Below are 13,675 nucleotides of genomic sequence, written 5' to 3' on the forward strand. Positions count from 1 at the left end.
CTAGGTTGTGGGTTCAACCCCCTAGTCGGGGTGTGTATGGCAGGTAATCAATTGAAGTTTCTCTCTCTCTCTCTCTTCCCCTCTCTCTAAAATTAATCAGCATAGTTTTAAATTTTTTAAATAAATGAAATGAAGTGAAATGAAATAATAAAATAAAGATGCCATTAAAAATAGCAAAGTCAAGCCCTGGCTGGCGTAGCTCAGTGGATTGAGCTCGGGCTGCAAACCAAAGTGTTGCAGGTTCGATTCCCAGTCAGGGTACATGCCTGAGTTGCAGGCCATGACCCCCAGCAACTGCACATTGATGTTTCTCTCTCTATCTCCCTCCCTTCTCTCTCTAAAAATAAATAAATAATTTTTTAAAAAATAGCAAAGTCAAAGACTAAGGTTGCAGATTTAATCCCTGGTCAGGGGACCTACAAGAATCAACCAATAAATGAATGCATGAATAAGTGGAACAACAAATTGATGTCCCTTTCTCTCTCTCTCCCTAAAAATAAAATAAAATAAATAAATAAAATAAAATGACAAAGTCAAAAATAGCCAAGTTACAGTAAAATCAGGAATTTGTACATGAAGTTTATTAACAACAGTGAATTATAGCTTTGTCCTTCTTTTAAAATATAATTCAATAATAAAATATATTTCATCAACTTTATTAATTCAAAAGCATGGTTATATTAATACTTCACAAGATGTCAATCTTATTTTATTTCAGATTTATACCACTGAAGATGGCTATTAGCTTTAATTTAGACATTTTGTGAAGAAAAATTTCACTCACGGAGTTGTGTAGTCTCAATTTTTACAGAGCAAAAATTTCGAGATAGTGCTGGGATCCATGTTTCCTAAACTCAAGGCAGTGTTTTGCTGTCTAGCATACTTCAGTTCATCTCAATCTTTTTTTGAAAATAAGCCTCAGTTTTGGCTGGGTAATTCATATACATTCTAACATTTGTTCCTTTAAAGCTGCCACAAAAACTTAAAGTATAACTGATACTCATCAAAGGCTGTGGATCTGTTCTAAAAGTGTAAAATGAATAAGTTAGTTAAATTGTGTTTTCTATATCTTTTGCATTTATTTTTAAAATTCCAATTTTTGTGATCAGTCTCTTCTTCACTACAAAATATGGGTTCCATTGATCTCTGGGTAACTCAGCACTGGAAGCTGAGTACAATTTCCAGTTACCACCCACTCAAACCACAGATCCAGTGGGAATCTGAATACCTGCCCTTCTATCAACAACTTTCTTGTGAAATTTAAAGTTCAGTGTGTCTGGCTGTCTGTCATATGGGTAAACAAATTGTTCCTCTGTGAACCACTGGGAGTTGCATTCCTTACATCAGGGGAAATAGCTTGATATATCTGAGTTTTCATGACTTAGAATTGAGTATATCACTATATTCAAATTAACAAAATATCCACACACTGCCACACTTTCTAAATATCCCATATTCTGTGACCCGTATGAACAGCATTATGGGGAATATTAATAGTTCCATGCTGCCTCCCAAAAGCATTTGCCATGAACCCCCTGTGATGTAGATAAGGTTGAGAGTGACCTGAATGATTATCTAGGCCACCCATCATTTTAGAGCCAAGGAAGCTGAGGACCAGAAAGTGGTCTGCTTAAGGTCATGTGGTGTGTCTGTGGCACACTCAGGTTTTTTGTCCCTGGTCTAGTGCTCTGATATCCTGCAGCAGCTTGCCTGTTTTGAGTCCTGTGTAAGGTCCCAAAGAACAGGAACCAGGGACATAGAGTTTGCTAGTATCCATAACTCCCTGAAACTAGCCCTCATTTAGAAAGAATTTTTATTATGACAAAACCCTTATAAGACTTCCTACTCCTAATTGCCAACTGAGGTTACCACTATGGAAAACAGTATCCAGGCTCCTCAAAAAATTAAAAATAGAACTACCCTATGACTCAGCAATTCCACTTCTGGATATTTATCTGAAGAAATCCAAAACACTAATTCAAAAAGGTATATGCATTCTATGCTCATTGCAGCGTTATTTACAACAGCCAAGATACGGAAGCAACCTAAATGTCCATTGATAGGTGATTGGATAAAGATGTGGTACATATAGACAATTGAATGTTACTTGGCCATAAAAGAGCATGAAATCTTACCAGTTGTGACAGCACTGATGGACCTATAGGGTATTAGGCTAAGTGAAATAAGCCAGACAGAGAAAGACAAATACCATATGATTTCACTTACTGTATTTTTCAGATTATAAGACACACTCCTCCCCAAAAATTTGGGAGGAAAGGGGGTGCATCTTATAGTCTGAATATAGCATTATATTTACATTGGTAAAATTTTATTTATGTTATTAAATATTTTACCACACTTTTTGTTTTAAATTTTTTTTTTCCTGTTTTTCTCTTCTAAAACCTAGGTGTGTCTTATGGTCCGAAAAAATACGGTATATGTGAAATCTAAGGAATAAAATAAGTGAACAAACAAAATCAAAACAAATTCATAGATACAGAGACAAACTGATGGTTGCCAGATGGGGGGTTTGGGGGGATAAGATGAAAAAGGTGGAGGAATTAAGAAGTACTGATCGGTAGTTTCAAAATAGTCATTGGGGTATAAAGCACAGCATAGGGGATATAGTCAATAATATTATAAGAACTATGTATGGTGCCAGGTGGCTACTAGACTTATCTGGGGGACAACTACATAAATTATATAAATGTCTAACCACTATGCTATATACCAGAAACTAAGATAATATTAAGTGTCAACTGTAATTGAAAAATTTTTAAAAAACTTCCCCCTTCCAATCTGTCTCTTCTGAGGTAACAGTTAGTTCCTTCTCATCTACAACCAAATAATAGCTACTATTATCACATTACCCACTTTATCGATGAGAGAACTGAGGCCCTCTGAGGTTACACAATTTGCCCAAGATCACAAAGGTAATTAGTGGAAACAGAGTCAAATCAGGCAGCTGAGATCCAGAGTCCATGCTCCTCTGGACTCTCATATCCTGGAAGGAACAGCTTGTTCAAGAAAGGGAAATGAAAATGAAAATGCCTGTACTAGCCAATTTACTTTTTTCTGATTAATTTTTTGCTACAACTTCATCCTTCAAAGACTCTTTCCATCCTCCCATCCTCTTTCCACATGTTGCTTCCTCCCTGCAGGAACTTCTTAGCAGACCCAATATTTGTGTCACCTTCCCCATATGGGCCCTGTGTCTGATCTTCCCACTCCATCAACACCACAGCCTCGCTGTCCCATTGTCTTTCAAAGGATAACCAGTTGTCCAGTTTATAAACTCCAATTTGACTTTAATAAATTAAATTCCAAGCCATCAGACAGCAATGGACATCATCATCTCCCAACACACCAAGGTGCAAACCTGCTCATGCTCCATCATCACACAGTCTTTACATAAAGTCCCTAAAGCCATCTGCCTAGGGAAGGATTCCCACCAGGCCCCTGAATCCCTCCTTCCAAAAGAGCCACTACTCATGGAGAAAGCATCAAGTACAAAAACGATAATAAAGGAGAAAGAAGGGATGAGGAACAGAAGTGGAGGCAAAGAGGTGGGGAGTACCTGCCCCCCCCATCCTGGGCACTGGCCCAACTTTGTATGAGCTGCCAGCATCCTCAGAGGGAGACACTAGTGCTGGTCAGAGTAGGGACCTAAGGAAGGTGTGGGAGTCCCATCCCAAAGGGAATTGCCTATCCTCTTGAGACAAAAAAGAAGGGTCACCTGGGAGAGATGCCCTCTTATCATCTCTTCACAGAGGGCTCTGAACCACACATATAAATAGAAAAGAGAATAAATAAGGGAGGAAGGATCAGCTGAGGACTTAATCGCCCTGGGACTCTCTAAAGGGCCAGTGTCAACAACAGGCAAACAGTTCTGAGGAATGCCCACACATGCCAGGACAGAGCCCTCCTCTGATTCCTAGCCACCCACTCCATATCCTCAGCAACAGGTGCTCATCTCTCACATGTTTCCCACTGCAAGTATCCTTCCAACTGGCCATACAGCCCAGAATAAACAGGGCTTCCTGGAACCCAGAGGGTTTCCCTGGCCTAGGATGTTGGGAATGCAGGAAGGGGAATGGAATGGGATGTGGGGAATGGGCTCAGAGGACTCCTGCCCTCTCCTAGCTGAGATGAGAAGTGCCCTCATAGCTGGGGGCTGGGGTTGCCATTGGCCTTGGGTTTGGATTTGAAGGAAAAGCGCTTAATAAGGCGGCGAGAAAAGCTGCCAGCCTTCTTTCGGACACTGGGTGTGGTTGACGTGTTGGAGAGGTCATCATGTGATTGGCTCAGACCAGCTTCCTTCTGTCGATGCCTCCGTCGGAAGATGAGCTTGGTGCCACTGCGCAGGAAACTCACTGTGGGGGAAGAGGGGAGGTTGAGGCACACAGAGAGGGGCACAAAGGGGCTGTGGTGAGGTAGGGAGCACAGAAAAGACCAAGCATGGAGGGGTCAGTGATACAGAACAGAACAAGGCCCTTAGCCTAGAAGCCAGGCTTCCTTAAGAAAGAAAGTAAAGACAAAACCTATCCTTTATCCTTCCTGAGGAAAAAATGGTGATGCTCATGGGATTCTGTGTGCATTCCTGCCTACTGGCTCTGCGGAGAAATATCATGGGGCCAGCTGCTCTATGAAGATGGACTGAAAAACTGGTCCTCTTTAAAATTGAAAGACAAAGGCTGAGCAGGGGGGGTTTAAAAAGATTATCTTCAGAAGCAGGCATGAAGAAACAAGGCTGGTTGAAACTGACTTACTGACAAAATTCCAGGAAGGGGTGTATCTGAGAAACTTCAAAGAGGTAAATTCAAACCAATATATTAAGAAAGGTGCTTACACAGTAGGCTTTGAACTTAGAAATCACATAATCCCAGGAAGTGATACAGGCTTAAATCATAAACAGTTAAATACATTCGTGGTTGATAGACTCATTGACAGAGGGATGAAAATGTTTGGGGGCAAGCACTTCATCTTTAGAAGTTAGAAGAAGTACCACAGCTACACAAACTGTATCACTGCTAGATGGACACCCCTAGGGTTAGCCCAGGGTAGGATTTCTTATACACACAGAGGAAAGAGAACATAACAAAAGGGAAGAAAGAAAAGAACAAGGGAAGGGAGATATACACTTAAACACAGGGGGAAATGGTAAATGATGCCATAGGACCCAAAGCATCAAGCTCCCTCTCTCTAATTTAGCTTGGCTAAAACAGGCTAGGATCTCTGACAATACCTAAGGAAAGGAAGGACAAGGCAAATTGGGGCTTGAGGCTTTCATGTTCCTAAGGGTACAGCAGGACCCAGGTCATGATACTGGGTATAAAAGAAGGTAGGGGAAAGCCCTGGCCAGGTAGCTCAGTGGGTTAGAGCATCGTCCTGATTTGCGAGGACTGCAGGTTCAATCCCCAGTCAGGGCACAAACAAGAATCAACCAATGAATGCATAAACAACAAAACAAAATCCATGTGGAACCACAAAATCCATTTCTCCCTCTCTCCCTCCCACTCTTTCTAAAATCAATAAAAATAAAAAAAAGAATGTGGGCCTGCCAATATCTCCCCACCTTTGTGATCCTTGAGGCTGCGGGTCTCTAGGGCACCAGTAGATCCTGTTTCTGATTCAACATCATCCACAGAAGGCCTCTCAGAAATGTCTGAACGTGTTGTCTCATCTGCTTCCTGGACACTTGTGGGACTGGAGAGAACATCTAGGGGTCCTGGAAACATGGCTGGTGGGTCATCTGAGTGAGGCGAAGAGGGACCTCTGCTGTTCCCTGAATAATCCTGCATTGAGGCTTCCAGAGATGCCGCATAGCCCAGGGACAGTGCCAACTCATCCTGAGCAATGGGCACCTGGCAAGAGGGACAAGTTTCAATGGATCATGGTGACCCATCAGGGCTTTCTCCCTATCCCAGCTCCTTTCCCCAGAGGCCTGTTACCTTGGAAACACCAGAGATAATGAGAGTGCTACGCTTAGTAGGTGTCTTCTTGGCTGCTCGCCCACTGGGTTCAGTCAGCTGGCGAATTGCTGTCTCTGCTACAGGGTCCAAACCGTTGGAAAGATGACTTTCCCCTGCTGGGTATACAGAGGGTAGACAACCTGACTCTTCCCTAGCTCCTTCTTGGACTTGAACTCCTGTGGCCCACCCAAAGTTTTTGACTCTGGGGCCCCCGTACCAGCCAACATTTACAATTCCCAGTTCCCTACTCACGGCTGCTGCTGTGGGAGGTATTGCTAGGGCCACTGCTCTCACTCAGCACAGTAGTAGTCTTCTCAGTCACCTCCACCTTGGACGGGGAGCGGGAGGGGGAGTCTGGTGGGTGGGGGAAGGTCAGTGAGCTGGGAGGTGCTTAGAGTGGCTCCCGCCTGGTCTTTTTTGAGTTGTAGACTTTGGTGACTCATACACAGGGCAAGGGTGACTAAGAGATGATTAATCACAGGAGTGATTAAGACGATGCCATGGGGACAAAAAGACACCACAGAAAACAATGGGAATATGTGAAAGTGCAGTGGGGCCCACTGAAGGTTTTGGGGAAATGCCATAAAAATACCGAGAGGTGCAGAGAGGGCAGGGATAATTCCATGGGACCCCTAGAGACAGGAGAAATGTCATGGAGGGACCCCTGGAGTAGGAGAAATACCACAGAGGCCACTGGGTGTGTTGTAGGATCCCACAGGATACTGGAAGGTTGAGGGTAGAGTGAGGGATGATTAGGCAGTTAGGGCTGGAGAAAGAGAGGGGCACAGACCTGTGAAAAGAGCAAGGGAACCCGTGGAGGTGGAAGTGTGAGAGTCACATGTGAGGGGTTGGTGGATCCAAGATTGAAGTGAGAGGGGGAAAAGTTGGGCAAATGGAGGGATATAAGAGAAAGTTTGACAGAGACAAAGATAATGAGGAAGATGCAGAAAACCAGGGGCAGGTGGAATTAGGGCATTCCTTTGCCCATTCCCTGTCCTGCCATGGATCTGCATTTCGGGGCCACTAGCTGGAGCTGGGCTCTCAAGCTCTTCCTTGTTACCTAGTTTGCCATCTACACGAGGCCGGGACTGGACAGTGGTGACTGTGGTGACGATGGTGCCATCGGGCATGATGGTCCGGTCCAGCTCAATCTTCTTGGTAGGTGTGATGCTAGGGCGTGGAGTGGAGGGGGTGGGAGCACCCAGGTTCTGGGGTGAGCCCTCCTCATATTGAAGCTGTCAAGGGGTAGAAAAGCAAAGAGGTCAGGACTCAAAGACTGCCCTCCCCTGTCTCCTCCCACCTTCCCCCAGGAATCAGGTTCTTACCTCTACTGCCATGGTGGCTGCTGTCCCCAGGGCTTTCCCTGGCCCAGGGGTGAGTGGGCAAACCTGTCTTCGAGACAGTGGTCTGGAAGGGGAGCCCACAGGCAGTGTGGCCTGTCCTAGAAGTTCAGCTAGGGAAAGGGGCAGCACTATGAGCTTGGCCCATGACCACACTCCACTCAGCGTCCACCCACAGGTGCTCCATCCTGCCTCATACTCACTGCCTCCACAGCTGCTACTCCTCAGCACTTTGAGGGCCAGCTCCCGGCTCTGGGGACCCAAATCCCTGTGGCCAAAAGAAGGGGGGGGCAGGGAGGGAGAAGGTTAGCAAAGGGAATCCACCCTGGGGCTGATCACAGGACAGAGGCAGAGAGAGATATAAATAAGATGGTACAAATGCTCCAAACAGATTAATTCCTGCCCTCCAAATACTTTCTCTTCCAAGAGAATGGGACAGGGCTTGAGTGGAGGGCATTCTCCGCAGCTGGGCATTCAAATCTTCCCTGGTCCTGCCCCACCCTGCCTTCCAAGTCTCTCTCTGTATGTCAAACCACCATCTTTCCTTTGCTCAAGCTCTTCCCTCTGCCAGGAACACTTGTCCTCCTTCACAGTCGAAATCCTACTCTTATTCTAAGGTGAGGTTTTTGTGAGTTTTTAAAGTTGATTTTAAAGAAAGAAAGAGGGAAGGGGAGAGGAAGAAAGAGAAATCGATTTGTTGTTCTACTTCTTTATGGTTGATTCTTGTATGTGCCCTAACCAGCGATCGAACCAACAACCTTGGCGTATCAGGGCATCGTTCTAACCAACTAAGCTATCTGGCCAGGGCTAAGGTATGGTTGAAATATCATTTCCTACATGAAGCCTACTCTGATTCTTATTCCCCTACAGGAATTAATCTCCCCCATGTAAGTGCTCCCATAAACTTTTTGTAAAACTCAACTGGAGCACTTACACCATCTTCTCTACATATATCTGTTCTGTCTCAAGACTGAAATCAAATCAGGTTGAGGAATGTATCTTGGTCATGTTTGTATCCCCAAAACCTAGGTTGGGGTCTGGCATATAAAAAACGTACACCAAGGTTTAGTGAAAACAGCTGGTTCATGCCAGGGCTATGCTGGAACAGGGTGATTCTCAGTCTGCCCATAGGAGAGCCGGGGTGGGGGCGAGGGAGTCACTCCTTACAGTGCCAGTTCCTCAGTCCATTCCACCTCGGGACCAGCCCTTGTGGGCTTGGTCCACTTCTGTTGCATGGGGTTGTCGAGCTCAGCTACACAGCACAACTCCCCTGTGCCTGTGAGAAAACAAATTAGATGTTCAGACCAAAGATGGGAAGCCTTTGAGGAAAAGAGAGGCCATACTCTTGGCAGAAGGGCATGGAGCACCAGCAACCATAGCCTTGGCAGTCCCCCAGCCACTTCTAGTTCTCACCTTCCAGCTTGTTTCCCAGCTGTGATGCTCGAAGCTGCCGTAGGTATAACTGGGTAGGTCTGGGGGTGGCTGGCTGGGCCTGGTATACCATGGGTGGCTTCTTACTATGTAACTAAGAGAAGAAGTAGATAAGATGTGAATTCCAACATAGTACCCTAGAGACAGCATGCCTGCAAATTATTTGCTTTGAGGGTGTACTCACCAGACCTCCAGGGGCAGAGCAAGCCCTGAGGTTGACCATCATGGCTGGCTGGGTGCTGACTATGGCATCCTCAACCAGTTCCTCAATAGTGGAGAGCTCTACTTGTTCTTCACCTCTCTGCAGTGAGGAAAAAAGGAGAACAAATAGGTGGGGTCCCCTAGCTCTCCTGCCCCCTCCCTGTTCTGCCTCTCCCTACACCCCCAGCCCTGTACCCTTACCTCTGTGGCCTGCAGCTTGGGAAACACTTTCAGGTTGAGATCTGGGCGATCACTGAAGGCCCAGGATATAAGCAGCCCCTCACCAGAGATTTCCTCCAGATTGACTTCCAACTAGGGACAGGGACAATGGGGTTAAGTTGCCTTGCTTCAGCCATCTGACTATTCCCACTCCCCAGGACCCTCCCATCCCAAATTACATCTCAGAAAGGAACCAAACTGAAAAGGCTGAGGCAACTAAACCACCCCCTACCTCACTCTGTTTCCTATGTCCCACCCCCCTACCTGTGTTGGTAGCAGTGTCAAAATGATGTGGTAGGTCTCCATGGAGACAGCAGCTGGTGACTGTTGGGTCACAGAAACTGGGAACATCACCTCCTCAGCAGAGAGCTGGCAATGCAGCACCTGAGACAGGCAAGGCATGGAGGCAAAGAGGATTAGGCATGGAGAAGGGATACTCAATCCTGCCCTGCAATGGGTCAGCAGACCCCCTCTCCACTTCAGTTGTCCTTTTTCCTTTTATATTTTATTAAAAATTTTTCATTGATTTTTAGAGAGAGAGAAAGAGTGACTTGTTATTCTACTTATTTACAAATTCAATGGTTGATTCTTGTATGTGCCCTGACCAGGGACTGAGCCCACACCTTGGCATATCAGGACGACGCTCTAACCAACTCAGCTACCCAGCCAGGACTCAGTTGTTCTTGAGACTTCACTCTCTGGGGCTACAAGTCCATAAATAAATCATATAAACACCAAAGCAGAAAAATGCATATATAAACACATGTACTACATTTTGCATGTAACTTTACTGGGGTCTCAGACCTCCTGAAACCAATCCTTAGATTCCTACATTATTCATCAACCTCAGGTTAAGAATCCTTTGACTAAAGGGAACTCTTGGAATCATCCCCCTATGAGACCCTAAAGAAAACATTGCCCATCAGACCCTTACCATGGTGTGCTCTGATTGGTCTACGCAGGTCACATGACTAATGTTGGCTCTGGATGGGAGTTGGGGCACCTCCTCAAAGGCGATTTGGATGGAGCTCTGAGGGAGTAATGTGGACAGAGGATCAGGTCTCTGGAGTTACCCCCTGCAGGGCTGGCCTGCTCAGTTGCTGCCCAGGCCCTGGCACTGCTGAGGCCTCAGCTGCAGGCTGGCTTCTGACCCCTCCTTGGCTCAAGGCTTTAAAATAGGAAGTGTTCTCAAACCCCACATTTTCAAGGGGCCTGCAACTGCTAGGGATAACCAGGAAGCTAGACCATTCAAAGACTAGATCACCTTGAGCAGAAGACCCTATTTTCTTCTTGGAATACCAGGAGCCTCCCTCTTCTTCCCCCAACTTCTTCATCCTCTGCCCTACACCCAAAGAAAGGGATGCATAGATGCACAAGGTCCCCAGTGGGGGCCACGTGAGAGGCAACCACACACTGATACTTCTCTCCCTCTTTCTCCCTCCCTTCCCCTCTCTAAAAATAAGTAAAATCTTAAAAAGAAAAAGGGATGCATAGAAAAAATAATACAGGTGTTGGTTGCCACCTATATATAACAGCTGGGCAGAGAGAGACTACGCTGAGCTAAGGGTAAAAGCAATAAGGCCACTTACTCAAGACAAGCTGAAGAAACAAGGCTAAGCCTTCTTCCAGATGAATGGGGTACGGATGCACAAGACTATGATTCTATCTGTATTTCTTGGAGATGAAGACGGCTCAGCATTGCATTGGGAAACTTTACCAGAGGGACTGGGGAGAAAAGCAAGCTCAAAGGGCTAAATTGCTCAAGGCAGACAGCAGGGTGGGATTATGAGCAAATATCTGCTTAGCTTAGGTCTTGAAAGAGCTTCCTAATTCTTCCACAGCAGTGGATGCAAACCTACTGTGGCCTTATCTGGAGGGCAGGATGGAAAGAACTGAGCAGGGGACACAGACTGAGCTGACAGCTTTTCCTTGGGTCTTGGGATGGGAGGAAATAAATCCACAGAGCTTATTTGCCTGTCAAACCAAGGGAAGCCAATTTCACTGCTCCTGCAGTTGTCTCATTTGAAAGACAGAACCAGGGAGTCTCCTCACCCCCCGCCACGAGGAAGGCCAATGTCCAGCTGAGTCAGCTGCCCTAGGGAGTCACTACTGACCCAGGAACAATGTACAGGGCGAGCCTGGTGGAGGTATGAGTTCAAGATGTATATTGAAAGATGCCATCTGGGTTTTTGCTGGCCAACTGGGCAGGAGAGAGAGCACTGTTTCCAGGCATCTGGGGAGCTAGTAAAGCTCTCACACTAGCTGTGGCTGGAAACGGTGAACCCTCTGAGCAAGGGGCCTGATAGATTTGATGGCAAAGGGAGATTATTAGGCCAGGATGGGTGGGGACCCCATGAGAGGAAGACTTCTATCTCCCAACCCACCTCTCAGTCTTATGACCACACTTCCTGTTCCACTTCCTGGGAGCCCAAATGCCCATGGTGCAACGGGAGGAAGTAAATTAGGCTAATTTGTGACTGATTCTCAAAGGGCAACTCTAGTCTCCTCTACTGGGAAGAACATGGATTGCCAACCAGCTCTCCACCTAAACACCTTTCCCTCAAGACATGAGCGAGGAAAAAGATGTGTTGGATCTTAGCAATGAATTACTGAAGGGTGAGGGTGGGAGGTAATTAAGACTCCTGGGGAATCTACCTGATCACACCAGGAATTTGGGGCACAAAATGTTAACTGGGTGTGGTAGCAGGAGAACCAGGCAAATTTCTTAGGAAGGTGCACCTGTCCCCCTTCTACCCTTGCCCCCCACCAACCTAATCTGCACCGGCTAGGCGGAAGTGCCCACAGGCACGGGGATTAGCGTTGCTATGTGAACAGCAGTTTGTGCAGGGGTTTGGAAAAAGAGTACCTTGACCACAAGAATAGAGAATTTAGGACACAGCTAGATTTCTACCACCCCCAGCCTCACCTGCACCCTTCTCTCTAATTATCCCAGAAAGGAAGAGTGAGTAGCCACGAAGTTCCCCAGTTGATCCCCACCACCATCTGGACCTCCTGGTATGAGGGAGCAGTCCCTCCCCTGGAAGGAAAGGCTGAGTGAGGGGACCACCTAGGTGTTCCAGTCCAACTCACCCCGTCCCTGCAGGCCTGCTCGTTGAGCGCTCGCACCCAAGCCCGCTGCCAGTTCTCCCGGAAAGACTTGAAGGCGAAAAGTGACGCCAGGAGGCCCCGGACGCCTGGCTCCTCCGGGAGGCAGGCCCGAAGGGCCCGCAGCCTTAGCAGCGAGCGCCACACGCCCAGCTTCCGCAGGGAGCTCACAGGTTCGGCAGCTAAGGCGAGTTCCGGGCTCTGGGCCCCGGGGGCCCACAACAGACACAAGCCCCGGGTGTACTGCAGCAGCCAGCCGAACACCGTGAGCAGTGAGGCAGCGAAAAGGATCAGCAGAGCCGCCCAGCCCAAATCCCGCTGGCCCCAGCCCGGATCCATGCTCCGTGAGGGCTCCGGTCCCAGTCCCAATCCTAGCTCGAGCTCAGCCGCTGCCCCGGGGGAGCATGGCCCAGGCGGGCCGTGCGGCAGGGGAGGGCTCCCCCGGGGCTGGGCGAGTGGGCTCTGGAGCTCTCCGGGTCTAAGGTACCCAGGACTGGTGGCTGCCACAGATCAGTAAGAGGTGGTCCTGGGGGTTGCGACGCGGAGATCCTTCTTTCCGTGGTCAGGTCACTCCTCGGTCCAACAGTCCGACTTGGGTTAGTCGCTGGCCCGCGCCGGACTCCTTCAACCCACGGCGCGGGCCCAGCCGGACCACGGCAGGGAGTCGTCTGCAGAAACCAGGGGGCTCCGGGCCGGCACCGCTCTGGGAGAGGTGCGTGCGCAGAGCTGACACTGACAACACGGCCGGTGCCCCGCCCCCACCCGCCCTTAAAGGGGCCCCGCACCCGGGAGGGGTGGGGCTTGGAGAGGCCCAACCTAAAGCTCAGGACCACAGCCGGAGAACAAGGCGGGAGCGGAGGTGGTTCCCGCGTTGAAAATAGGCGGGTTCCTTGACCACCCCGCCCCATCCTGGAACTGGAGTACTCCCTGGTTCCTGAGTTCACCCTAAGAGTAAACTTTCACTTACGTGAGATGCCGCTCGGCTTTCCCCCTACGCTTCTCAGATTTCTATAGTTTGAAAGCCTGTGGGGTTAAGAAGGTGACTCCTGTGGACTGCATTGCTCCTTCTCCCCCCCCCGCCCCCCCCCCCGCTCCCCAGCAGCTTCTTGGTTGCTATTTCCTGGTCGAAGTTAGGCCCTGGGTATGTAGGTGCAGACCACCCTCCTATATAGAAGTGCCTGGAAGAGATCCAGCTGATAACGACCAGAAGGCAGAACCTGAACCTCGTAGAAGTTGAGAATAGAACGTGGAATATTATTCCCCTGCTACCACCTCTATCCCTCTTCCCCTTGGAGCTAGGCCACAGGAACACTCTATTAACCTCCTTGCTGGTGAGAGCTTGTTCTGGAGATATTTCCAAGCCTGGGCTTGCTTGGTTTTTGTTGTTGTTTGAAGTATGAGGAAATT

General features: G+C 47.9%; 1 protein-coding gene across 5 annotated transcripts; it reads right to left on the reverse strand.

The window, feature by feature from the left end:
- Positions 1-900: 900 nt before the first annotated feature.
- C2CD2L (C2CD2 like) lies at positions 901-13,493 on the reverse strand. 5 transcript variants are annotated; one of them, XM_028516001.2, is made up of 14 exons: positions 12,254-13,490; positions 10,098-10,193; positions 9,428-9,547; positions 9,146-9,256; positions 8,928-9,044; positions 8,726-8,837; positions 8,480-8,588; positions 7,516-7,580; positions 7,298-7,425; positions 7,033-7,207; positions 6,225-6,326; positions 5,952-6,085; positions 5,576-5,864; positions 901-4,373 (listed from the first exon to the last, which is right to left on the reverse strand). In XM_028516001.2, exons 1-14 carry the CDS (start codon positions 12,605-12,607, stop codon positions 4,162-4,164), a joined length of 2,124 nt encoding a protein of 707 aa, XP_028371802.1. In that variant the 5' UTR covers positions 12,608-13,490; the 3' UTR covers positions 901-4,161. The 5 variants fall into 5 exon arrangements, with proteins under 5 accessions (XP_028371802.1, XP_028371801.1, XP_028371803.1 ...); XM_028516000.2 differs by having other exon boundaries at positions 5,952-6,088; XM_028516002.2 differs by lacking the exon at positions 10,098-10,193 and having other exon boundaries at positions 5,952-6,088; positions 12,254-13,492.
- Positions 13,494-13,675: the final 182 nt, after the last annotated feature.

This window comes from Phyllostomus discolor, chromosome 6 (assembly GCF_004126475.2).
Source record: "Phyllostomus discolor isolate MPI-MPIP mPhyDis1 chromosome 6, mPhyDis1.pri.v3, whole genome shotgun sequence".
NCBI classification, from domain to species: Eukaryota; Metazoa; Chordata; class Mammalia; order Chiroptera; family Phyllostomidae; genus Phyllostomus; species Phyllostomus discolor.